The sequence below is a fragment of the Camelina sativa genome, chromosome 11 (genome assembly GCF_030686135.1).
Source record: "Camelina sativa cultivar CO46 ecotype springtype chromosome 11, ASM3068613v1".
Lineage (NCBI taxonomy): Eukaryota > Viridiplantae > Streptophyta > Magnoliopsida > Brassicales > Brassicaceae > Camelina > Camelina sativa.
In genome coordinates this window covers 50,261,719-50,284,148 of record NC_141890.1, presented here as the reverse complement: position 1 = coordinate 50,284,148, position 22,430 = coordinate 50,261,719, and the positions used below count along the sequence as shown (strand labels likewise).

At 33.5% G+C, this 22,430-nt stretch overlaps 6 protein-coding genes across 6 annotated transcripts; 2 read left to right on the top strand and 4 right to left on the bottom strand.

Annotated features, from left to right (window-relative positions):
* Positions 1-628: 628 nt before the first annotated feature.
* Positions 629-2,829, bottom strand: LOC104727204 (homeobox-leucine zipper protein ATHB-5-like). The gene is made up of 3 exons (XM_010446238.3): positions 2,218-2,829; positions 1,447-1,859; positions 629-1,362 (listed from the first exon to the last, which is right to left on the bottom strand). Exons 1-3 carry the CDS (start codon positions 2,282-2,284, stop codon positions 910-912), a joined length of 933 nt encoding a protein of 310 aa, XP_010444540.1. The 5' UTR covers positions 2,285-2,829; the 3' UTR covers positions 629-909.
* A 3,175-nt stretch (positions 2,830-6,004) lies between these two features.
* Positions 6,005-7,519, bottom strand: LOC104727203 (transcription factor bHLH99-like). The gene is made up of 3 exons (XM_010446236.3): positions 7,097-7,519; positions 6,408-6,776; positions 6,005-6,241 (listed from the first exon to the last, which is right to left on the bottom strand). Exons 1-3 carry the CDS (start codon positions 7,454-7,456, stop codon positions 6,152-6,154), a joined length of 819 nt encoding a protein of 272 aa, XP_010444538.3. The 5' UTR covers positions 7,457-7,519; the 3' UTR covers positions 6,005-6,151.
* Positions 7,520-11,500: 3,981 nt separating this feature from the next.
* Positions 11,501-12,614, bottom strand: LOC104727202 (protein MIZU-KUSSEI 1-like). Its single transcript, XM_010446235.2, has one exon. The coding sequence runs from the start codon at positions 12,544-12,546 to the stop codon at positions 11,785-11,787; it is 762 nt and encodes a 253-aa protein (XP_010444537.1). The 5' UTR covers positions 12,547-12,614; the 3' UTR covers positions 11,501-11,784.
* Positions 12,615-15,422: 2,808 nt separating this feature from the next.
* On the top strand, positions 15,423-15,962 carry LOC147935633 (uncharacterized). Its single transcript, XM_087473077.1, has 2 exons — positions 15,423-15,440; positions 15,633-15,962. The coding sequence occupies exons 1-2, from the start codon at positions 15,423-15,425 to the stop codon at positions 15,960-15,962; spliced, it is 348 nt and encodes a 115-aa protein (XP_087329203.1).
* A 704-nt stretch (positions 15,963-16,666) lies between these two features.
* Positions 16,667-17,693, top strand: LOC104729077 (uncharacterized). Its single transcript, XM_087473076.1, has 2 exons — positions 16,667-16,985; positions 17,101-17,693. The coding sequence occupies exons 1-2, from the start codon at positions 16,667-16,669 to the stop codon at positions 17,691-17,693; spliced, it is 912 nt and encodes a 303-aa protein (XP_087329202.1).
* Positions 17,694-20,611: 2,918 nt separating this feature from the next.
* On the bottom strand, positions 20,612-21,309 carry LOC104727200 (histone H3.2). Its single transcript, XM_010446234.3, has one exon. It carries the CDS (start codon positions 21,182-21,184, stop codon positions 20,774-20,776), a length of 411 nt encoding a protein of 136 aa, XP_010444536.1. The 5' UTR covers positions 21,185-21,309; the 3' UTR covers positions 20,612-20,773.
* Between the last annotated feature and the right edge of the window lie 1,121 nt (positions 21,310-22,430).

Below are 22,430 nucleotides of genomic sequence, written 5' to 3'. Positions count from 1 at the left end.
ACTAAAATAAAACTACATCAATGTTAAAAGTGGTTCATTCACTTGAAACACCTTCATATCTATATAAAAGTGGTTCATTCACTTTTTTTACTAAAAGACAAGAATTTCTTATTTACATGTGTTCCCTTCACTTTTTTTTTTCATTTACACCAGGAAGGAAGAACCACTCATTTTCCTACTCCCAATTCAAAGCCATACTATAATATTTTGGGGTTAACAGGAAATAATTGGTTGATTTATCTTATCAAATCGACATCTCAAATAGTCAAATTTAGAGCAGTCTTAATCTCGAAAGAATCAGTTCTTATTAGCAATCGTATCATCTCGACTTTTGAAAGAAATCAATGACAGAAAAAAAAAATGATGTAACATTTTTCAAAAGTCAAGACACATTTCTGTTTCTGTAATAAGACTTTCACATAACATCAAGGTAAGAAAAATGTCAGGTAAACTACAGAGTTTAGAATCTTTTGAGTAGTGCGTAGTCGTGATCATGAACAGACAACGAGGGAAAAAAAAAAAAGTCGTTACTATAGTGTGCTCATAATCGGAATTTAAAGATTTTCTGATTTATCATCACATTCATAGATTCACCCCGTAAGTAATTATTCAAAAACAATAGTATAAATAAACGAAAAAAATTATTTCGTCACATTTTATTTTTATTCATTCCCGATAATTTCAGACATTTTTTTTTTTGTCATGTCTCTTCAACATCGAAAAGATTACGGCCGCACGTGCATGAAACCGCACGTGATCTCTCGGTTTTTTACCATCTCGCGTCATGTCCCCACTTTCACAACTAAGAAGACCCCAACATTTTGGGTAATTCATTTTCCGACCTTCAGAAATATTTATACATAGCCCCCTCCATTTTCCTATGTTTTTCAATTTCTACCCCCACATATTTTACGAATTCCACTGATCGGAGCAATACCATTGTTCATTGTCCGCAAACAACTTGCAAGCTTCCTCTCCACTGAACAGATCTTCATGCTCTTCCATCTTTAAGAACTGGCTGAAACAACCCATCATCGTTGCCGCCACTGCACCCGCCGCTTCAACGGTCGTGGGACTATACTCTTCGTTCAACACCGCGCTCGAGTCGTCACTGCTATCGGCAGGATCTTCGCTGAAGCTTTCGGTCCGTGGAAAAATGGTAAACATTTCGTACGCGAGCTCCGACGTCGGAGCTGGAGCTTCCGTAGGAATATGCGGTGGCGGAGGACGGTGGTTTAGCTCTAAGACTTCATTATTAGCCATCACCACCGTCGTCTGATTTGCATCCGCCGCTTTGACAACCCCGTTCTCTTCTACACCATTGACCCCATCCACCTTAAGTTTTGCTCTGAGCTCTTTAATCTGCAGAGTTGGATCATCTCTAAGTTTAGCTAAGCTTATCATCAAACTCTCTTAACATATACACTAAATAAAATATGCTTATACCTGTCCAAGGAGAGAATCGTTATCGCGTTGAAGTGAGTCGCGGCTGCGTTTGAGTGCATCAAAGTTTGACTTAAGAACGCCGTAATCACGTTCAAGCTGCTTTGTCTTCCACCGAGCACGGCGGTTCTGAAACCAGATCGCGACTTGTCGCGGCTGCAACCCAAGTTCTTGAGCCAGCTTCACTTTCCTCTCCGGCTCTAGCTTGTTATCAATCTCAAAATTCTTCTCTAACGCTTTCACTTGCTCTACACTCAACCTCCGTTTTTTCTCCGCGGCCGTGGAAGACGCGTGTCCAACGCCTCCCATGTCGTCTAGACTCCCGTCGTCGTCTAAAGCGTCGAACATCTGAGAGTAGTCTCCGGCGCCGGAATAGAGAAAGCCCGTGTTTGTTGGTCTTGGACTTATTTGTTTGTCTGATAAAATCATTAAATCACGGTACTACATTAAAAACAATACAGAACAGTAGTTTTTATATACTTAAACCAATCCCATGAACGGATAATTTCAATCAAATAATGGAATATTTATGATGTCATGAGTAAAATCACAAAACGTTTGTCAGGATAACGTCTCGATAGTATGAATTGTCAGAAAAATAAATTAAAACACATCTTTACTTAAAATTATTAAATTAAATAAAACACAATTATAATAAAAATTCAGTCTTATAGTTAATTGTACGTTTCAAGTTAGTATTAAGCTAATGAACATCAAAGATATAACAATTGCAGTTTCAGAATTGTATAATAAGAATCTTTTTTGTTTGTTTACCTGTTGTAGAATGGCGAATTGGTAAGAAACCGGCCAAAGAATCGGAGCTTCCACGTGATCTCTTCATCTTGTTTGGTTGGGAACTATTGAGATCGTAAAATTGCTGAAGAAAAAAGGAAACAAAAAGTTTGTACTGAAATGGCCTAGATCGATCGTTATTGATAAAGATATATCTATCTATACGACCAATACATGAAGAAACGGTCCTCTCTCTTCTCTCATTTGCTTCTTCTCCAAAGAAGAAGAATCTTTGCTCTGTGTGTACACTATATATTCATTCCAAGATGGAAACAGAGAATTCACTAATAATAATACCCAGAAATATTCATCTACTAATGCCCACCAAGAGAATACAGACTTTTAATTCCTCGGGAGAGATTTCAAAGTTCTTTATGATTTTTGTTTTTTGTGTTTCCCGAGAAATCCAAATTTGTAAGAGAGAGGGGGAGAGAGAGAGAGATGGCTTCTCACTCCATCTCCGGGTTTTAAATAAGACGACAGGTTAACCCTAGGGGGAGTGTTGGAGATATCTTTCATCTTTGAGTTATTTCAAGAATTTCGGGCGATTTTTTAATTTACGAAAAATTATATATATAATTAAATGCAAAAAACAACTTATGAGGGAGTCTGATCCAGGATCTAAATGATGCCATATTCCCCATAGGTTTCAGCTCGGCTACTTTGGAGCCGGTTAAGATTCATTCATTAAATTAAATTAATCGTAATCACTAGTTTAATTTCTAATTAATTTTAAGTATGTTTCCTCTGTTTCTATTACTAGTGTTTTTGATTATTTTCTCTTTTAGAGTTCAATTAATTTGATGTAGTAACTATTTGTTGTTGATTAAATTGTTTTATATTTTATATTAAAAGATATTTCAATATATATATATGACTAATAGAACAAATGTGGACTCCCAAAATATGGCTTTCTGTACTTCGTTCTCTCACTTGTAGTTCTTGTTTGTTGGTGATTTAACTGAAGAAAGAGTAATTACAACCCAATGATAAAGCGTTGATGAGTTGTTGACACACCAAAAAAAAAAAGGACAAAAAGGGTTGAGTCCGAAAATAGGAATTTGCAAATGCAAAACTTCACAAATTCACTATACGTATATATTTTCTTTTTTTGTCAACAATTCACTACACGTATTTTACATGTTATTTTTTTCTTTTTTTTTTAAAAAAAAGAGGTCATTTCTTACACTGATTCTAATTTGTTAATTAGAAGTTAGTGCTTATGATTAATTACACATCTATATAAAAATATATTATTATATAAAATAACGTCACATGTGCCAAAAAAAGATGATAATAGTATGTTATTTACCAAATTCACTGTGAACAAACCGTCTATAGATCAAGGTATATATGGTCGAAATGGACTCTCTACAGTAGAGTTGATATTTTCCAATTAAAATGTCATAATCAATCGTAGTATTAATACACTGGACCAACCATTCAATTTTAATACAATTAATATAGACATGGGTCATGGGTGTTATATATATCGAAGATACACGCAAAGCAATACTATATAAAAAAAAGTTGAATAGAAGTCGGTCCAGTAGTTGGCCATGCAAATTGATTTTGCTTTAACATAAAAGATTTTAAAATGTGGGTCAACATTTTTTTTCTTCCCCAAACGCTAATTACTTACATTTATAGTGGCATTCATATTCGTAAATTTTATCTATTTCTGTTGTCATTTATTTAGATGACATATTAACTCGAGTTACAAGTTACAACCCGACTGTCGGTATTGAAATATCACGATAGACATTTTCCAAACTTTGAAGCACATTTTTCATATGATATTAACGATTTTATAAAATAACGTAAAAATAGCAAATTTCAAAATGACATGTTTTGTAGTCTAGTGGTTGTAATATGTGAAACTTTTATGATTTAAAAATTTACGTGTGTTAATAATTTTGTGTTAAAAAGCGTATGTGTGTTTTATAAGTTGTTACCGTTTTTTTTTTTTTTTTTTTTTGATCAAACATAAGTTGTTACCGTTTAAATAACGACTTCACACACATATATTGATCGACATGTATATTAAAAATTGATACACATGTATTGGTCCAATGTTTTTTCTTTAAGAAGTATTTACATCATTTGCACACCAAAAAAAGAAGAAGAAAAAGACGTATTTACATCTTTAATTGGTTAATGATCATATTCATGATAAAAGTCGCATCATATTTAACCCAAGCGGGATGTAAAGTAAAATTATGTAATGATATACTTTTGTTTCCTCGTCACATTTGCTGACATGTAAACATTTTTAGTTTATATTTTTAGTTGTGTAAACATTTTGCACAAAAAAAAAAAGTAAACATTTTTAGTTAATAGTTGTACACAGACATGTATGTATTGTAGTGTTAATATAATAATATATGGGAGAAAAGTATGTGGTGTACAAAGGATATTCACAAACTACAAAATACTTTTAAATCCAGTAATGGGAAAGGCGACAGAGCTTTGATGAGATAGCTGTTTGTCTCTGTAACGATCTTTGCCCATTTACTACAAAACAAAACGTATTATTTTTGTCCGGCCATAGTATTTTAGTAAATTTATATTTAGAATATATACAAAACAAAACAAAATCCTTTAACAATAACTTTTGTAATGAAGATCATAATAACTTCGGCTTTTATGAATTAAAAATTTCCGTATAACCTAGATCTCTAAATTCAATAATTTGTAATACAACAAACATTTAATTCATCATTGATAACAAATTTTAATACAATTATGTATATGTATATAGCAAAGTAGGTTTTACTTAAGCAAGTGTTTCAGAACCTAACAATACAATTTTATTACAAAAGAAAATTAGTTTAAGAAAAAAAAAATAGTTTAAGAAATGAACGTAGATTTTTTGTTTTGACATATAATTAACAAACGAAAAAAGCATAAAAGCAAGGTGGAAAATAAAGAAAAAGGTTCTTGGAGTTGAGACTTTATGTTAATATTCATATATTAGTAAAAGTTTAGCCATTTATATAGTGACATACTGACATGATGATTTCGTACGTATCCATCTAAAATCTTAAAATTGAAAAGCCTAAAGTAAAAGAGGTTTGGTGTTTCATTTTTAAAATATAATCTTTTAATAATAGGGAGTTTGGTCGATGAGCTGGTTATATATCCTATGAAAGCAACTAATTCCACTAGATTCTTGATGTTTTTTCTCTTCTAGAAACATTGATCACGACATGAAATTGATCAATCACAAAAATTTCAAAATCGCATCATTTATATTAGCCATCGAAATAATATTAAAACGTTAGATTTGACATTGGAGAAGATCTGTAAATCATTGGGCTTTTTGGGTTCTATTTTAGTATTTTTGCTTTCCTTCAGATGTTTCGGCCACCGGTACAAGTGTTTCCTCGTAGAAAGAAGCTCCGGTTTTCCCAAACTGAATCTCATCCGCGTCTGGTTAAGCTGGAAGGCCCAATACGTTACAATACAAGGCCCACGTGTGAACCGTATACGTAAAACTTCGTTCTTGCATAATACTCCCTTCGATTCAAAATATAAAATGTTTTAAAGAAATTTTTTGTTTTATAATATAAAATATTTTCAAGTTTCTATATAACTTTAAATTAGTTTAATATTTTATATTATGCAGTATTGTTTCTGATTAGTTGAACTTGTTAAAAATAAAAACTTCTTAATCTGCGTGCTTTATTAAAAACATCCTATATTTTAAAACGGAGGGAGTATAAAATCAAACCGGTTTTCCCAGTCTGTAGTATATTTATATATGTACTTTTAAGAAGAGTCTACTAGTATAACTTTATTTAGATTTGTATGAAATTTTTAAAAGATGAAATTTAAAGCCTATACACACTTGTTGACTTATGGCCATGGGTACTGATTATATTACAAGAGATTATTTTATAATTGTGATAAAATTTCAACTTTCCTTGTGAATTCTTCTAACGACTTCATGCACCGCATTTGCGACATCATTAATTGAAGGAGTCAATTGACAATTCGCCTCTACCTAATCCAGATAAACCAATTATTTAAGGATATAAAAAAGTCGATGCTTAAAAACAATAGGTCTAACAATACTGTATAAACGTTTATGTTAAACCGACAAATCCTGTTATCATTATTATCTAATATTTCCCACAAAAAAAAAATAGAAGAGAAGGAAAATTAATTACCTTGACGCCAATAGTGAAGAGAGACATTTCATTAGCAGTTATTAAGTTGAGATGTAGAGTACTTAAACCTAAAGAGTAAAACTCATTGATCAGCTTGAAGAGCAATCTTGGCTGTGTCTTTGTTAACACTTTAATGTTGGCATGTCTTTCTACCATTGTAACCTCCACGTCAGCAACTGTCTTGTGGCTAGAGGAGAAGGAGGAGGCAGTAGTGGCGGTGGAGTATTGAGGGAACATGAAGAAGTTGGAGAATTTGTTTGGTGATCGATTAGGTTTACGAGCTTTTAATTGTGCTTCGAGTGAATGAAGAAGTTGTTCTAGCTTCTTCAGATAGTTGATGGTCCCTTCTATGATTGATGCTTGGTCATTCTGTTAATAATATAAACGGAAAATCACAAATTATTTATTAGCTCGTATATATAGTTGTATTTGATATTAATGATCGCGGAAAACATATAATAATTGAACATTAAGAGCTGAATAAAGTTTTCGGGTGCATTTGATAGCCTTAATTCAAATTAAAATCTACTTATATAGTTCAATAGTTTATGAAATTGTATGCACCGGAATAATGTTTTAATCCTAGATCTTAAAACAAAATTACATGATAAATTAGTAAAATGAAAACGTGAAAAACGAAAGTAGTGTACTAATTAGCAGAGCTAAAAAGAAGATAGAAGGAAACTCACAGGTTGAGAATAAGAGAGAGGCATCATAGATTTGAGGACAGAGATAAAATGATTCATCTGTCTTCTCCGGTTACGTTCGACGGCAATGTGATTCATCCTTTGGTTCTCTACATCTTCTATCTTTTTATCACTTGTCGTTCTCCTTGTCCTCTTCCGCGATGGTACGTAGTCATGATCACTCGAACCACCTCGTGGTCTCAGAGAAGCTAACTTATGAGTTGAGTGAGATTGTTGTTGCTCTGTTACGGAGCAAGAGACTGTCGATGAATAAGAAGAGGAAGAAAGGGAATTTTGCTGTGACTTGGAAACGACGATGTTTTGTATGAAATCCAAGATATCGTAGCTTAAGGATGTTTCCATAAGTGAAAGCCAAAACTACACGAACGCAACCAAGAAAATTGAGAGGTTAATGGCTATGTATACACAAAAGTCATTTTTATGCTCATATTTATAAATTGGGTCCTGTTGGTTTTATTTATTTTATTAATCTTGGATAGATATACTAATCAAGTTTTTGCGACGTTTACTATATGTGAGAAATGAAGCCCTAGCTAGAAACCAACGTACACGAATTGAATAATTACTAATATTAGTACAGCTGGCGTCTCCTAATTGGGAAGTTTTGTGATCAGACTTAGCACAAAACGACCCTACGTACCATCGTGTAGTTAAATTAGTAATTAGAAACCTCAATTCATTGCTGATTTTGTGGTTCACAGTTGACATGTACACAATTAAAAAAAAACAGATATCGATCCAATTTAACTAATACTAAGATCAACTACGTTATTATACTTTTCACCAAATTTTACGCTTTTATATATCGTCATGAAATCTCTTATTTTACTTCTCAAATCTGCCACGTTTGACTAATAAGGGTAAACAAACATATATCAAATATATAAAGCCATTTCAAATCTGCAATTAATTTATAAAAGAAAAATACCTTAAAATAGCACTAAATCAAGTTTTATGAATAACTATAGCACACATTCTATAAATTTTCAAAAATAGCACTATTTAACATATTAAAATGTTTAAAATTAATTTTTAGAATTTGTTTTTTTTTTATGTTTGGGTTCTCAATTTCACATTTAGGGTATAGTTTTGATGGGTAGGGTTTAGTATTTTGAATTTAAGATTTAACTTTAAGAGATTAATTAGTGCTATTTTTGGAATTTTAGAGATGTTGTGCTAAGTTTGAAATAAAAACTTATTTTGGTGCTATTTTGAGAATCTTCCTTTATAAAATACATCACGAAGCCAACATATAAAATTATAATAGTTAGCTTGCTAAACAAAACCCTTTTTCATTAACAGTTAATAATATGTTTCCAATATAAAATATTAAAATTAAACCACCGTTGATGGCCGAAGCTCTAGCAACTTTGGCAACAATGAGAGTTGCAATTGAATCGGATTTCACCAACATCATCTTTGCTTCAGACTCGTTAAATCTTGTTAAAGCCCTCAACCGGGAGATCCAATCCAAGAAACTCCATGGGATTTTACATAATATCCTATCACTATCTTCTCAATTTCTCTCTGTTTCTTTCAATTTCTTGCCTAGGAATCTTAATCAACAAGCTGATGCTTTTGTAAAGGGGGCTTTATGTGTATTGAACCCTAATTAAGAAATAAAATATCGTATGTTTGACCAAAAAAAAAAACAAAGCCACTATTTTGATTCTTGTGTGTAATATTCCTCACTTGTTTCAAACATAAAAAGTGGACCTAAGTGTCGTCTGACTAACTTTACATTGTGAGGAGAAGGGAGTGGTGAAGAAAGAAAAAAACAAATACTCAAAACCGCATAGCGCGATTGAGAACAATATATTGGGACATAACAAAGAAGAATATTATCTTTCTTGATCGTTTGATAAAACCTTAATATTTTACTATCTAAATATAATGAGACAAATCATTTATATTTTTATGTGATTGCCAATCACAATGTCGTTTTATATGATGGGTACTTTTCATCTAACGAAGAATCGAAATTTGCTAGTTGTGAGTTGAAAATTCGTGATTTTTGGTTTGCTACTATTGGATCGTCGTTATCAATCTGACACTAATTGTACTGTTTTATATATGGTTGTGTCTATAATAAGGCAAGCTATGGTTACTACATTTGTCTACTTCCACATTCCCACTTATTGTGTATTTTTTTGACTAATAAATGCAACAATAAATAATAGCAAAGGTATCGACAATACGAAAAGTGATGCGTTTTGTATGGTAATTTTCCTGTGAACAAAGTGACTTATTATTAGAAACTTAATTTTCCAAATTTTTGTTGCACAATTAATAACACAATCGAATCTATATTTTCTCAATCAAATCTTTTTAGTTTACAGCTGTGGACAGTGTGCCATCGAGAGGCTAATTAAACATTCCTTTTTCGTCTTCACCATCGAGACATTAATTAAGGAAATCTATGCAAAAAATTGGAAAACGAATAGAAATCTTAGGCGCACCTCTTCACGCGACGCGTGTTCCCGTAGGCACCAAGACATCTATATAGTATTGACTATTGAGTTCACAATGTTTTCACCTTCCAGTTTCATAATTCTTCTTCTTCGTGTTCTCTCAGGAGGAAAAAAAACCCTAATTTCTTGCTGCTGAATCAAGGAAAAATCACGATGAAGCAAGCTTCGTCTTCTTCGTCTTGTAATTCAACAAGTTTAACAAACAGACTTAAGACCATCTTCAAGAAAGCAATTACGAGCTTTCAGTTCTCTGTGCGATTGAGGTTTGCATCATCTACTATGGACCAGACGGCAGATTGAAGACATGGCCTAAGGAGAAAGAGAAAGTGAAAGACATGGCTTTACCCTTGCATCGTCTTGTCTGAATCAGCTGAAACAAAGAGATGAAGAGTAGTGCTGAGTGTTTGCGACAAAAATCCTAAGGACTCTCAGTAGAATCTTTGCACAGTTTCTGAGCAATGGGATGATTAGGATGAAGATTGAGATGGCTTGATGATGTCAATATCACCGTGAAGGGAAGATTATTTCCATAGGCCATTCTCTTTAGGAATTAGGATATATACCAATCGACCCGATCCAACAACAAGAAGCCAACAAACAAAACAAGACGCAAGTTTCCGGTTATGATTTCCATTGGCAAATCATTAAACCTGGGTGAACATAACCGGGAATTTGATATGATTTTCTTGATTACAATTTTGTTCTGTTTTTTCGGTATGCCAGAAAGTCAATTGGTCAAAACTTCTTCTAATGGACCCATTAATAAAGAGCCTCCATGTACTTTAATTTCAAAGCCCATTTAGTTATATTGATAGACTATATAATAATAAACGTTCTTTTTTCTTTTTATTAAGTTATCCACACGCCTTATAAAAGCTAAACCAACAAAATTTATGAGATTGTGGGTTTTCTTATAAATCTTTATACCTCTGTTTCTGAGATTGTGGTTACTACTCTAGACCAAAAAAAAAAAAACAGAACATGGTGTGCTGTCAGATATTTCATCTTTTATGCTTTGTTCTTCCTGTTTACATTATTTGTATTACGATTCTTACGCTAGCTAGTAACCTGATCAAATAATTCTCAATTTTATGCATTTAGCTTAGATTTTCGTTTCTCTTAAAAATTTGAAAAAAAAAAATTGTGGATCTGTAAAAGTTAAATAATGAAAAGAAGTTTGTGATTTATTGTTTTTTTTTGTGTGGCTAAAAACAAAAGAACAACATTGGAAAGACAGAGGGAATCAACAACAGCTTGCCATTTTCTCTAAGCAAAAGTAATAAAGTCACGAATGAATAATGTTGTAATACTAATAAGTTATCTGGTTCTGTCTATTTATGTAAAATTATTATTATTTTAATCTAAAGTTGTTAGTGTTCTTGTAGTGATGGATTCGCCGCGTGGACTCTTATTATTCTACCATGATAACTCTCGACCCTCGTTGACCTCAACCCCACGTACGAGCTTTTCTTTATTTAGGAGATGGAAAAGAAAAAAAACTATTGATGGATCATGCCATCATGGATTGACCACAAAAATTTTGGAGTTAAGTTGGCGATCCCGTTTAATTGATGGGTTGGTCACCATTAACTATAAATTGTATTATTAATCAATTAAACAAAATTATATTATCAGTTGAATACATAGATAAAAATATATATATATATATGATGTATGATGTCATTATAAAAAGTAGCTATACAGTATTTTATAACTGAATTGTGGGTATTGTGGATATTATATATGTATTTTCGTTTGTAAAAGTATATATATAGTGCATGTTATAAATAACAGACGAATTAAGAAATTTAACTATACAATAATTCAGTTTTCGTTTAGTTGCCAACCAAAATTATTAACTTTATTCGCCAAATTATTGACAATAATAGAAAGCAAATGTAAAGATATATACATATAGAAGATTAAAAAACTTTGCACTATAAGAAACACATGAACACATGGTCACCACTACTATACAAAAGTTGAGATCATCAAAAGCTATGCTTATTACATTTTGCATCTAATTAAGCACAGCTTAAAAAACACTACGAGATAGATTTTTCGGTTCAGTTTGCCTAATAGAAAACTTGTAAAAAAGGAACAAAAAAAAACCACCGATGAATCTCGAAATAATCCCAACGTATAGTATGCAAGTGCACTGATTGATGTCCGTATGCTAGAAAACAAAACGATCCAAGATCATTTTTTTGACGATCTAAAAAAGAAGATACTTAATTCTTGTCCAATAATCCCACGGGGGTCGACGAGATGAAAAGATTCAGAATCAAACGATCCAAACACTCGTTTGAAACTCGCTCTTAAGTACATCATATGATCACTTTTATCTCGGTTAATCTCTTCTCCGTTAACAACTCCGGCTCCTTCAGCCACCGGAGTAAGGACCTTCAACGCGGCTAGCAAGGCTTTTGAAGGCTCCCGTTTGATGGCGAATCCGACTTTCCGACCGTTGCAAAACATGTTCCATAAAGGTGTTGTAAGAAGTGAAGAAGAAGAAAAATCTTCATGTGAATCATATCCGTCATTATTGTTTGATTCGAGAGCGATTCTTAGCACGCCTCCTCGCATTTCACGAGCTAAGACCTCGGTAGGGACGGTGAGCTCTAAGAGGACAATGATTGGGTTTAGGGTTTTGGAGTTTGTTGCTTGGATGCAGAAGTTTACTTTGCCACGGCGGAAACCAAATATTGTCCCGGTAAAAGTGGAGTTTGTGGCGGTTGAGGAAGCGGAAGAGGTTCTTGGTTTGATATGGCGGTGAGATGATTTGTCTTCTTGAATATCACTTGGATCTACGATTGTACAGTAACAAGATGGGAGGAGAAGTTGGACGATGGTGCGAAGGAGCCGCCATGAACGAACTTGTTGATGGCAGTCTACAGCTACCGTTGCGCTTGTGGTGGTTGAGGCGAGGCGGCGACGATGTGGGTTTGTGGTGAAAGACATGATTTCTTTTTTTGAGTTGTGGGAAAAAAGGATGATAATTTCATGTGCATGTGTGTGTTAGGGTTCAAGTGGCATTGATCTATAATTCTATATATAGAGAAATGGTCATGAAAAGAAAATAATATATTACTAGAATATTATAGTTTATCTTACGATAATTAATGTATCACTTAGAGGAAAAAATATATATTATAATTCTTAAAAATGCTTGTGCAGTGTGGAGCATATTATTGATTCAACTGAATCAAAAATGGCTAGAAAGGAATGACACGGTGGCTTAGGAAATTTCCGTACAACCACGTTGGGAGTGAGTCCAATCATTGAATCATAATTCGGCATTTAACCTTATATCAAGTATTAAGAAATCCTAATTAATCTACATAGTTTGATCTATTTAATTTAGTTAATGATTACATATGTTCGTGCACAGTTGACAATAACACTGCTAATAATATCAGCAGGCGATAACTACTAAGTTTCTAGTATACGGATCCAAAGTTTTGTTGATATCTTTGGGTAGTTAGTACGATGGTAATTAACAAGTTATGATTCATGGTAAACAACTTTCAAACTTCTTTTTTACAATATTGATTAAATTAGTGACATAGTTTCTTACCCTTTTTTTGGTTTTGTTGCATGATGATTCGTTTAACTCAAATTGTAATAAATCCAATCCTAAATGGACAAACAAAACATCTAAATAGACGACAAAGTCAAATCAACCGTCTATTCGAGCATCCACAAGGATTGATCATGGGGATGCAATTGTTACCCATATTTGGCCCATCATTGGCCCAATATATTCCTTATGGTTCCCACTAAATCTGGACAATCTTACACATACCACCACCATATCAATTTCTAAAGTTTTTCCCCAATCGATTTTTTTTTAACGGTAGTAGTGTAATACTGTTAACGGATTTTTTTTTTAAACCGCCAACATAAACGGGTATGAATCGGAAACTAATGTTAGACCAAATAAATTTTGTAAACAATGGAAATAAACTCAAAATCTCAAAGTCATATTCAAATAGAGGTGGATCTCTCTCTATCAGGAGGATTACCTGACAGTTGACACGTTTATTTTATTTTGTTAACTTTTGAAATTATTAATTGTTGTCATTCCATCTTTTGTTTCAATAATTTATCTCCGCGTTGGAAGCTTTTGCCAAAACGATGCATGTTGGAGAATACATTGTCGTTTTCTACTTTAAAATAAAATTAAAAAATATTGCTAACTTTGGATCTTTCCACTCAAAAGCATTATAAACTTTTTCTTATTTGGATTTAACAAAATAAAAGAAAATAAAATAAATGACAACACAATATATATATATATATATATCATTGTCTCAATTTCTCTCAAACTATTTTTGGATTTTCTTCTACTTTTTTTCGGTAATTTATTGCTTGTTCTTTATTTTTAAAACGACGCCATTAGGGATACTAAGACCAAGAGCGCACCAAACTTAAAAGCAGAACACAAACGTTAATTAAAACTTAGAATGACTCAAAAAAAAAGACGAGGGCATGCAAAAGCATATCCCGCCAAATACGCATAGGACATAAGACCTTCCCCACATTCATAGGAGAGTTCTTAGTATTTTGGTGGAAAAAAATAAATCAGAACAAAAGAAAAAATTTAAGAGCTCCCCTTAGGGCAAGTCCATCAAAGGATTTAAGCAATTGCTTAAGGGTTTCTAAAGTATTATATGTGATTAAAGTTAATTTTTTTGGTATGATTTAGTTTAGAATCGTTCTTTAGCTAAGATGTTTTTGGTATGTTTAGAAATTTAGGTGTGTCAGTTTCTGATTGGGTGGGAGAAAAATAAATTTTTCCTTTTATTTTTTTTATTTTTTTGTTAATTATATTTCTCTCTTCTCTCTCTTCTCTCTCGTCTCTCTCGTCTCTCCCCTTTGATCGACAGAAGAAGAAGAAAAAATGAACCGACAAGGCGGTGGTGGGATTGAAGAAGAAGAAGAAGAAATTAACCGACAAGGCGGTGGTGGACAACGGCTGAGATCAGCTAGATTTCTTTGCTTTGCTCCGGCGACCTCTCGTCTCTCTCCGGCGATTTTATTGTGAGAAACGTCTTTGCTCTCGGCTTTGCTCCGGCGATCTCTCGTCTCTCTCCAGCGATCTCTCTCTTCTCTCTCGTCTCTCTCCGGTGATCCCGTCGTATGTCCCCCTCCCCACTTTCTTTTCTTTTGTGTTGTTTTGCTGAATTCCAAATCTATTACTAAAAAACTCCGATTTCGATTTGTGTTTGGTTCGGTAACGAATCGATTTAGACTAGTGAATGAATTTGAAGTTTTGGTGGTGAATTTGCATTTGAATCTGGTTAAATCATATGCCCATGAATCAAAAATCTTGTTTTTTTATGTGTAATTTGTTTTCTTGCGATCTCCACTGACTTATCAAATTGCCAATTCAGCTTGCTGGCGGCAATGCTGCTCTTGCTCTTGCTCTTGTATTATGAGTAGGGTTCAAAATCTTTGTAAAAAATGGAATGAGTATTGTGTCTTCTACCACTGAAATTGATATCTTGATAGCTCTGTAACATCGTCCATATATATATGTGTTGTGTGGATGTTAACTTGCGTCTTCCTTTTGATATAAGCACTACGAAGATCTGTATAGGGTTCCATTACATGTGACTAGAGATGTCTAGTTTTTTTGATTGATTTTTTTCTTTTTATTTGATCCTCTCTTCTTCTTCTTCTTTTTTTGTCTTTCTTCAATTCGTTTGATCCATGTTTCTCTTTTAGGCAAATCTTGAATTTGTCCCTCCATCCTCTGTTTTATGTTTTGATTTAGGTTTGAATAAACGCCATTGTTTGTAGAGAGACAACAACATATGGTTTAATTGTCTTAAATGAGGCAATTCAACAAGGTATTTGTACATAAGTATTTGACAAAGACTCTTGAGTCAAATGTGAAAGGAGCATGCTATGAGACAGCTTTCTCTGTTTGGTGTCTTTTGGTGGTTATGTTCGATTCTATATATTTCTATGTTTGTTTGTGATGAGTTGTAGTAAAGCTTGTGTTAGGATTTGTATTATTGTCTTTTTATCCTTTTCTTAAGAGTGATCTTCACTCACAGTCATCAAGCTCGGTTCCAGTGAATGATGTAGAGGAGGAAGCTCGGCCTACTGGTATTAAGGCAGCAAAGGCGAAAGGTAAAAGGCTTGTGAACAAGCCAACCTCAGCTCCAGAAGGCTCTTCCCTTGTCGAGTTTCAGAGCATGTGGGAGATAAGACAAATGGAATTTGCCTTGAAAGAGAAACAAAGTATAATTGAAGAGAAGCAAAACAAACATAAAATGCTTGACCGTCTACTTGCTAAAACTGAGCCTTTGACTGAAATGGAAATCGCTTTGAAGAATAAGATAATAAATGACATGTTGTCAAGTTAGTTTCAGTTTGAGTTTATGTTTGATGTGTTTGTTATGTTGTGTTTAAGATATTTACCGAATGTTTGTCAACTCTTGACTATTAACGATGTATTTGTGTTGTTTTCTCTCAATGTTTGCTTGTATTGTTTCAGTTTAACTTGTCTTAATGATATGCATAACTCTGTTTCACCGAATGATTGCTTTCATTGTTTGCTTGATTTGTTTCAGTTTAACTTGTCTTAATGATATGCATAACTCTGTTTCACCGAATGATTGCTTTCATTGTTTGCTTGATTTGTTTCAGTTTAACTTGTTTTAATGATATGCAATGGTCAAATGATTGTTATGTCTCCTTCCATTAGGATTGACGACAAGAAGAAGAAGAAGACAAGAAGCTGTTGGTCACGGACAAGAAGCAATCACGGACCTGCATCTTTTTCTCACGGACAAGAAATCTTTTGCTTAGAGTCACATGTTATGTTCACGGACGAGAGTGTCATGCCTTTGTAACACCACAAGGTCATCAATATATAAGACCATCTTCGTAGACACATAAATATCAAGCTTTTTCATCTTTGTACCCACAATTTGTACTCACAATATCAAGCTTTTTCATCTTTGTACCCACAATATCAAGCTTTTTCATCTTTGTACCCACATATTCTTCTTCTTCTACAATATTATTCAAACACTTTATCAAGCTCTTCTTCTATTTTTTTTTTAAAATGGCATCTTCTTCTAATAACATTGAAGAAAAGATGGATGAGTATTTTGATCAAACACTCAACAATTATTTTGATCAAGCAATCCAGAATCGTTTTGATCAAGCAATGAATCCGTTGGAACCTGAGAAGAAGAAACGAGTCCACATTGAAAGAAAACGTGAAGAGGGTCACCAACGCTTATGGGATGACTATTTCCGTGAAGATGCAACATATCCTCCTCAAATCTTTCGTCGCCGTTTTAGAATGAACAAACCCTTATTTATGCGTATTGTCGAACGACTCTCAACAGAAGTTCCATACTTTGAACAAAGAAGAAATGGTCACGACTGCATGGAAAGGTCAATATACACGTGGATCTGGAAAGCCAACAATTGTTTTAGAGGCTGTAGCTTCACAAGACCTCTGGATATGGCACGCATTTTTTGGAGCTCCAGGTACATTAAACGATATCAATATTCTCGATCGCTCACCAGTTTTTGATGAGATATTACAAGGTGTAGCTCCCAAAGTAAAATACTTTGTCAACGGACGACAATATCGTATGGCTTACTATCTCACCGATGGTATTTATCCAAAATGGGCTACTTTTGTCAAATCAATTTCAATGCCACAAGATCCGAAAGCATCGTTATTTGCTACGTACCAAGAAGCTGTACGTAAAGATGTCGAACGTGCTTTTGGAGTCTTGCACGCTCGATTTGCCATAGTCAAAAACCCAGCTCTTATGTTGGATAAGGTAAAAATTGGAAACATAATGAGAGCATGTATCATATTGCACAACATGATTGTAGAAGATGAACGTGATGGGTATACTCAGTATGATGAGGCCACATTTGCACAAGTAGAATCAAACCAAACTTCGGAAGTGGATTTCACGTATTCTACAGACATCCCTTCAAATCTCAGAAATATGATGGGCGATACGATAACCATTCGAAATGAAGTTCGTGACAAGAAAATACATGACCGACTGCAAGCGGATTTGGTTGAGCATATATGGGAAAAGTTTGGCACAAATCAATATTAAAATTAATCATTTCGTAATTTATTTTTAATATGCTTTTATGTAATGTTTGTTTAAATTTTTATTAAATGCAATATTTTTAAGTTTTTTTAAAGTATACAAGTCTTATGAATTTAAACAAAATACCATAATAATTTACAATAAAAATATATATATACTTTTTTAAGAACCTCAAATTTAACAACCTTCAATGGACGCATGAAATATCTAAGTTTCTTAAGAAATTCTTAATTTCATTTTTTTCAAAATTTAAAATAAAATATGTTTTAAGATACTTTGGTTAAATCCTTTGATGTAGATGCCCTTATATAGTATACCATTTGTGATTTAAGAGACTGTACGTGTCACTTATTTGTTGGCTAAAACATAATATCGACTGATTATTTTTCTTCTTCCTCTCCATCTCTCTGTCTCTCTCTCGATCGAAGTCGAATTGGCAATAGAAGAAGATGAAATCAAAGGAGATGGAACCAGAGGACAATCGATATCGGGTCGAAGAAGGTGCGACGGAGATTGAATCGGCGGAGGCTATTCGGAGGGTTTTGAATCGAGGAGAATGTTGTCGAGATTGTTCAAAGCTAGTGAAAAGGTTTTGTTGAATCTCGTTAACAAGAAAGACTTTCACATGGCGTCAAGGAATCAGGAGAATTCTTCTCCCAGAGTAAAAGAGCTTTACGACCTCTACAAGGAGACTTTCATTGGCAAAGCTCCTTCTCCTGCTTCCATGGCTGTCCAAAAACTATGCTCTGTCTTGGGTATATTTTTCTTTCTTTCTTCTTCTGTCTCTGTTTGATTTTCACGGATTGCAGTTTCTGCTGGTTTTGATTGAATGGGTGATATACATATATTGGTAGTCATTTAGAAAGATTTAGTTAAAACTGTTTTAGATTGGTTTCATTGGATTTTGAATAAACGTAGGAATAGCTCAATTAATTTGTGAATTCCACTAAATCTGGGCAATTGCAAATTCACAATTTGAAGTCGTTAGTCTCAAAGTTGCAAAGGTTGTAACTTTTATGTATAGATGGACTATTAGGAGCAGAGGTGTGATCTCTTCTGATGGGTTTGATTCTGTTTGTCCCATCTTTTTCATGTAGAGGCACAAGACGCTACGGAGCTAAAGCACAAGAGACTCGTCAAGTTGTTGGGATACTGTTTAGATGAAAATGAAAGGCTTCTTGTTTCAGAGTTCATGCCTAATGATACTATTGCTAAGTGTTTGTTCCATCGTATGATTCCTTCTCTCTTCATCTGCTTCTTTTGTGAATCTGAGGTTAAACACGCTGCATTGTTGGTTTATGTGACATGTTTTGTTTTAAAGATGGTGTTAAAGTATCTGCTGTTATAGAATCGATTGAAACTGAACTAGCTAGCATCTTCTCTATTTTGAATCTGGAGGCAAAGAGAAGTAATATTGGTGATTTATGTGTCACATTAAACATTGGTGAATTTGAGGTTTGTGTGTCAAGAACTCATGATTGTGCATGTAGAATTGATTGAAACAGAACTTATTAGCATTCTCGGTTTTAATTCTGAAGTCATAGAGAGGCGGCATTGGTGGTTTAAGTAGCATGGTTGTGCTTTAGATTCTTAATGAAAGAAACTTTTATATGACTAACATGTATAAATGTATCTGCTTTTGTGGAATGTTTTACAACAGAACTTGTATCTGCTTCAAGAGAACCCAACTCTCAAAGAAGCGAAGAGAGAAACATCAGAGGCAACATGTATCAAAGTTGAAACACAAAGAAGAAGCTTCTTCAGATGCTATGGAAGTGGAAGACAAAGCCAGCGTTGATGGTCATGTCTCAGCACTGTCCATGATAACCACTGCAGACACAAGACCTTTGTTCCACAGTCTGTTCATAGGGAGACTGGTCCAAATTTCTGGTACAAGACCAACAAATTGGGTCTGTTCTCCCATTCTTTACTGTTTTAAAAACACACTCAACCAAAACACAGCTTGTTTAGAAACAGAACCTAAATATTTGGCACAAATCAATATTACATTAATCATTTTCCCCATTTATGAATTGCACTTCTATTGTAATATGTATTAATGTTTTTATTATGTTTTGTATGTTTGAAAATTAATTAAATGCAATATTTTTTATTTTTATAAATTCTTAAATGTTTACACATTTATACCACTTTTATTCTATTTAAAATTTTTAAATTTCAAAAAACAATATTTTCAAAAATAAGAGACCCAAAATTAGAATCTACCATTGGAGAAGAAAATTTTTACTAAGAAATCATGGGTTCTTATATTCAAAACAATACACAATTAATTCATAAAAAAATCAAACAGTGTTTAACATCCTCCTTATAAGAACCCACCGATAATCTTGCCCTAAGTAATATAGACTGCAGTAACAGAAGAAAAAAAATCTCACTGAGAAAAATCCTCGCAGTCTGCTTTCTACGAGCCATTTTAGGAAGAATTAACAGATAACTTCTTTTGTGAATTCTTGATTTGATTTCTCGAATTTTGTTATATGCAATGTAGTGACTTGAGTTGTAACGTTTAAAAGGGGGGGAGGGGGGGAAGGAAATGAAATTTTGGGAGGGAGTTTAAAAAAAATTTGTTTTAAGAGGAAGAGATTCTGATCCGTTAGATTCACTATCTATCAAATGAACGGTGCATATTGAACGATCCCCGTGGTCATTAACCCACCAATCAGAGACCTTCGTTTATTTTTATCGACAAAACCATTCTAATTGTTTTAGATTTTGGGAGGCGCCACTAGAAATTTTTTTAGATGTTGCCGCCGTTCCAAAATATTTTAATTTGCTATCTTCTTTGATTCTCAATTTCTCATACTAGTGTTTTCATTCTTGTAAGCCAGATTTATAGTTTTCATTTTAAAATGTTGAGATTTGCACAGTTTATATAAAACTAATTGCAGTAATCCTGAAGAGATTAAAAACATTGATTTAAGATTCATTGAGGCATTTCATCGAACAACATAAACGCAAGGAGAGCTAATCCACGAAATTAGGGAAAACGACGCAACGAAAGATATACAATAGACAAAACAAAAAGAAACGATTCCGATTCCAATTCCAAATCTCTCTCTCCCTTAAGCTCTCTCGCCTCTGATTCTCCTCGCAAGCTGGATATCCTTAGGCATGATAGTGACTCTCTTAGCGTGAATCGCGCAGAGGTTAGTGTCTTCGAACAAACCAACGAGGTAAGCTTCAGCCGCTTCCTGGAGAGCCGCGACGGCGCTGCTCTGGAAACGCAGATCCGTTTTGAAATCCTGTGCGATCTCACGAACCAGACGCTGGAACGGTAGCTTGCGGATCAGAAGCTCAGTGCTCTTCTGGTACTTCCTGATCTCTCTTAGCGCGACTGTTCCGGGACGGAATCTGTGTGGCTTCTTCACTCCTCCGGTCGCCGGTGCTGATTTCCTCGCCGCTTTTGTCGCCAGTTGCTTCCTTGGAGCTTTTCCTCCGGTGGATTTCCTTGCCGTCTGCTTGGTACGAGCCATTTTTTGGTAGATGAGAAACTTTTGAAATTTGCGTTAATGGATCTGAGGATTCGAGAGTGATTTGATGGAGAAGATGATGAGAGAGGCCTTCGGAGATTGGATTGGGTTTTGTTTATATAGTGAAGCGTATAATTGTTTTGGTTCGTTAGATCTTTAATTTGATCAACGGTTGAATTGATTTAAGTTTAGTGATCCGTGTCATGTCTAAATCAACCAATCACATTACTTCTTTCTAGCGCCCAAATTATTTTTAGTTTCCTTCTCACTTTTTTGTTTTTTTTTTAATTTAGGCGCGTCTTTCAATTTTTTTGGCCAAATTTTGGAAACCTAACAATTAAAAAAAAAGCCCATGTTGTAGTATGGGTTGGGCCCGTTAAGATGTCGTGTATCCATTAGTCATTATTATTATTTTTTATTATATTTTTCCCATTTAGTAATTTACATTTGTGTTAATGGCTGGTAACTTTGAATATTGGTGTCATGAAACTAATCACTTATGGTAGCCAATATTAACTTGAGAAGTAATGTCATTGACGCACGTATACATCTTAACGTGTAAGGTGGTGTGTAAAATTAGGCTTTAAATCTATTGATTTTGTGTACCATTTAAAAAAGCCAATATTGAGCAATTTATTACTAGTTAATACACAAAAAGTTGATTTTTTTTGCACTTTTTAATTTAAAATTTGTATTGATTGTAAATGCACGAAAAAAGGATAGAGATATGAGTCAATTTTTTGATATGATCATTGAACCAACAAATGTCTGATATTTGGTTTTCTTATATTTTTAATCTTTTTAATAAATACGTGTTTCTATCACAAAGTAAAGTACTATATCATGGATTAAGACAAAATATAATGACCAAGCGTCATTTTCTAAGAGGTTTTTAGTTTAATTTTTACTTCAAATAAGTTGAGGATGTTAAAAAAAAAAAAAAAGTTGAGGAATAATCAATTTAGATAAATTGTTATCTATATATATTAAAATGTTTTCAGATTTTCTTAATGAAATCTTTCTCAAAATTCTATATCATATCAAAATCTTAAAATAGGTAAATAAAGTTTTAGCATTTATTTATGAATATTTTAATAATTACATTAACTGTAGTTTTTAAAAGAGTAAAAATTAATCTTTTTTAAAAAAAACAAAATAAAATGATTTAAACTGTTAATTATTGTAATTATAAAAATCCACGTGTATTTAATTTTCACAATGGATGTATATGATATGGGTAAACAATCTA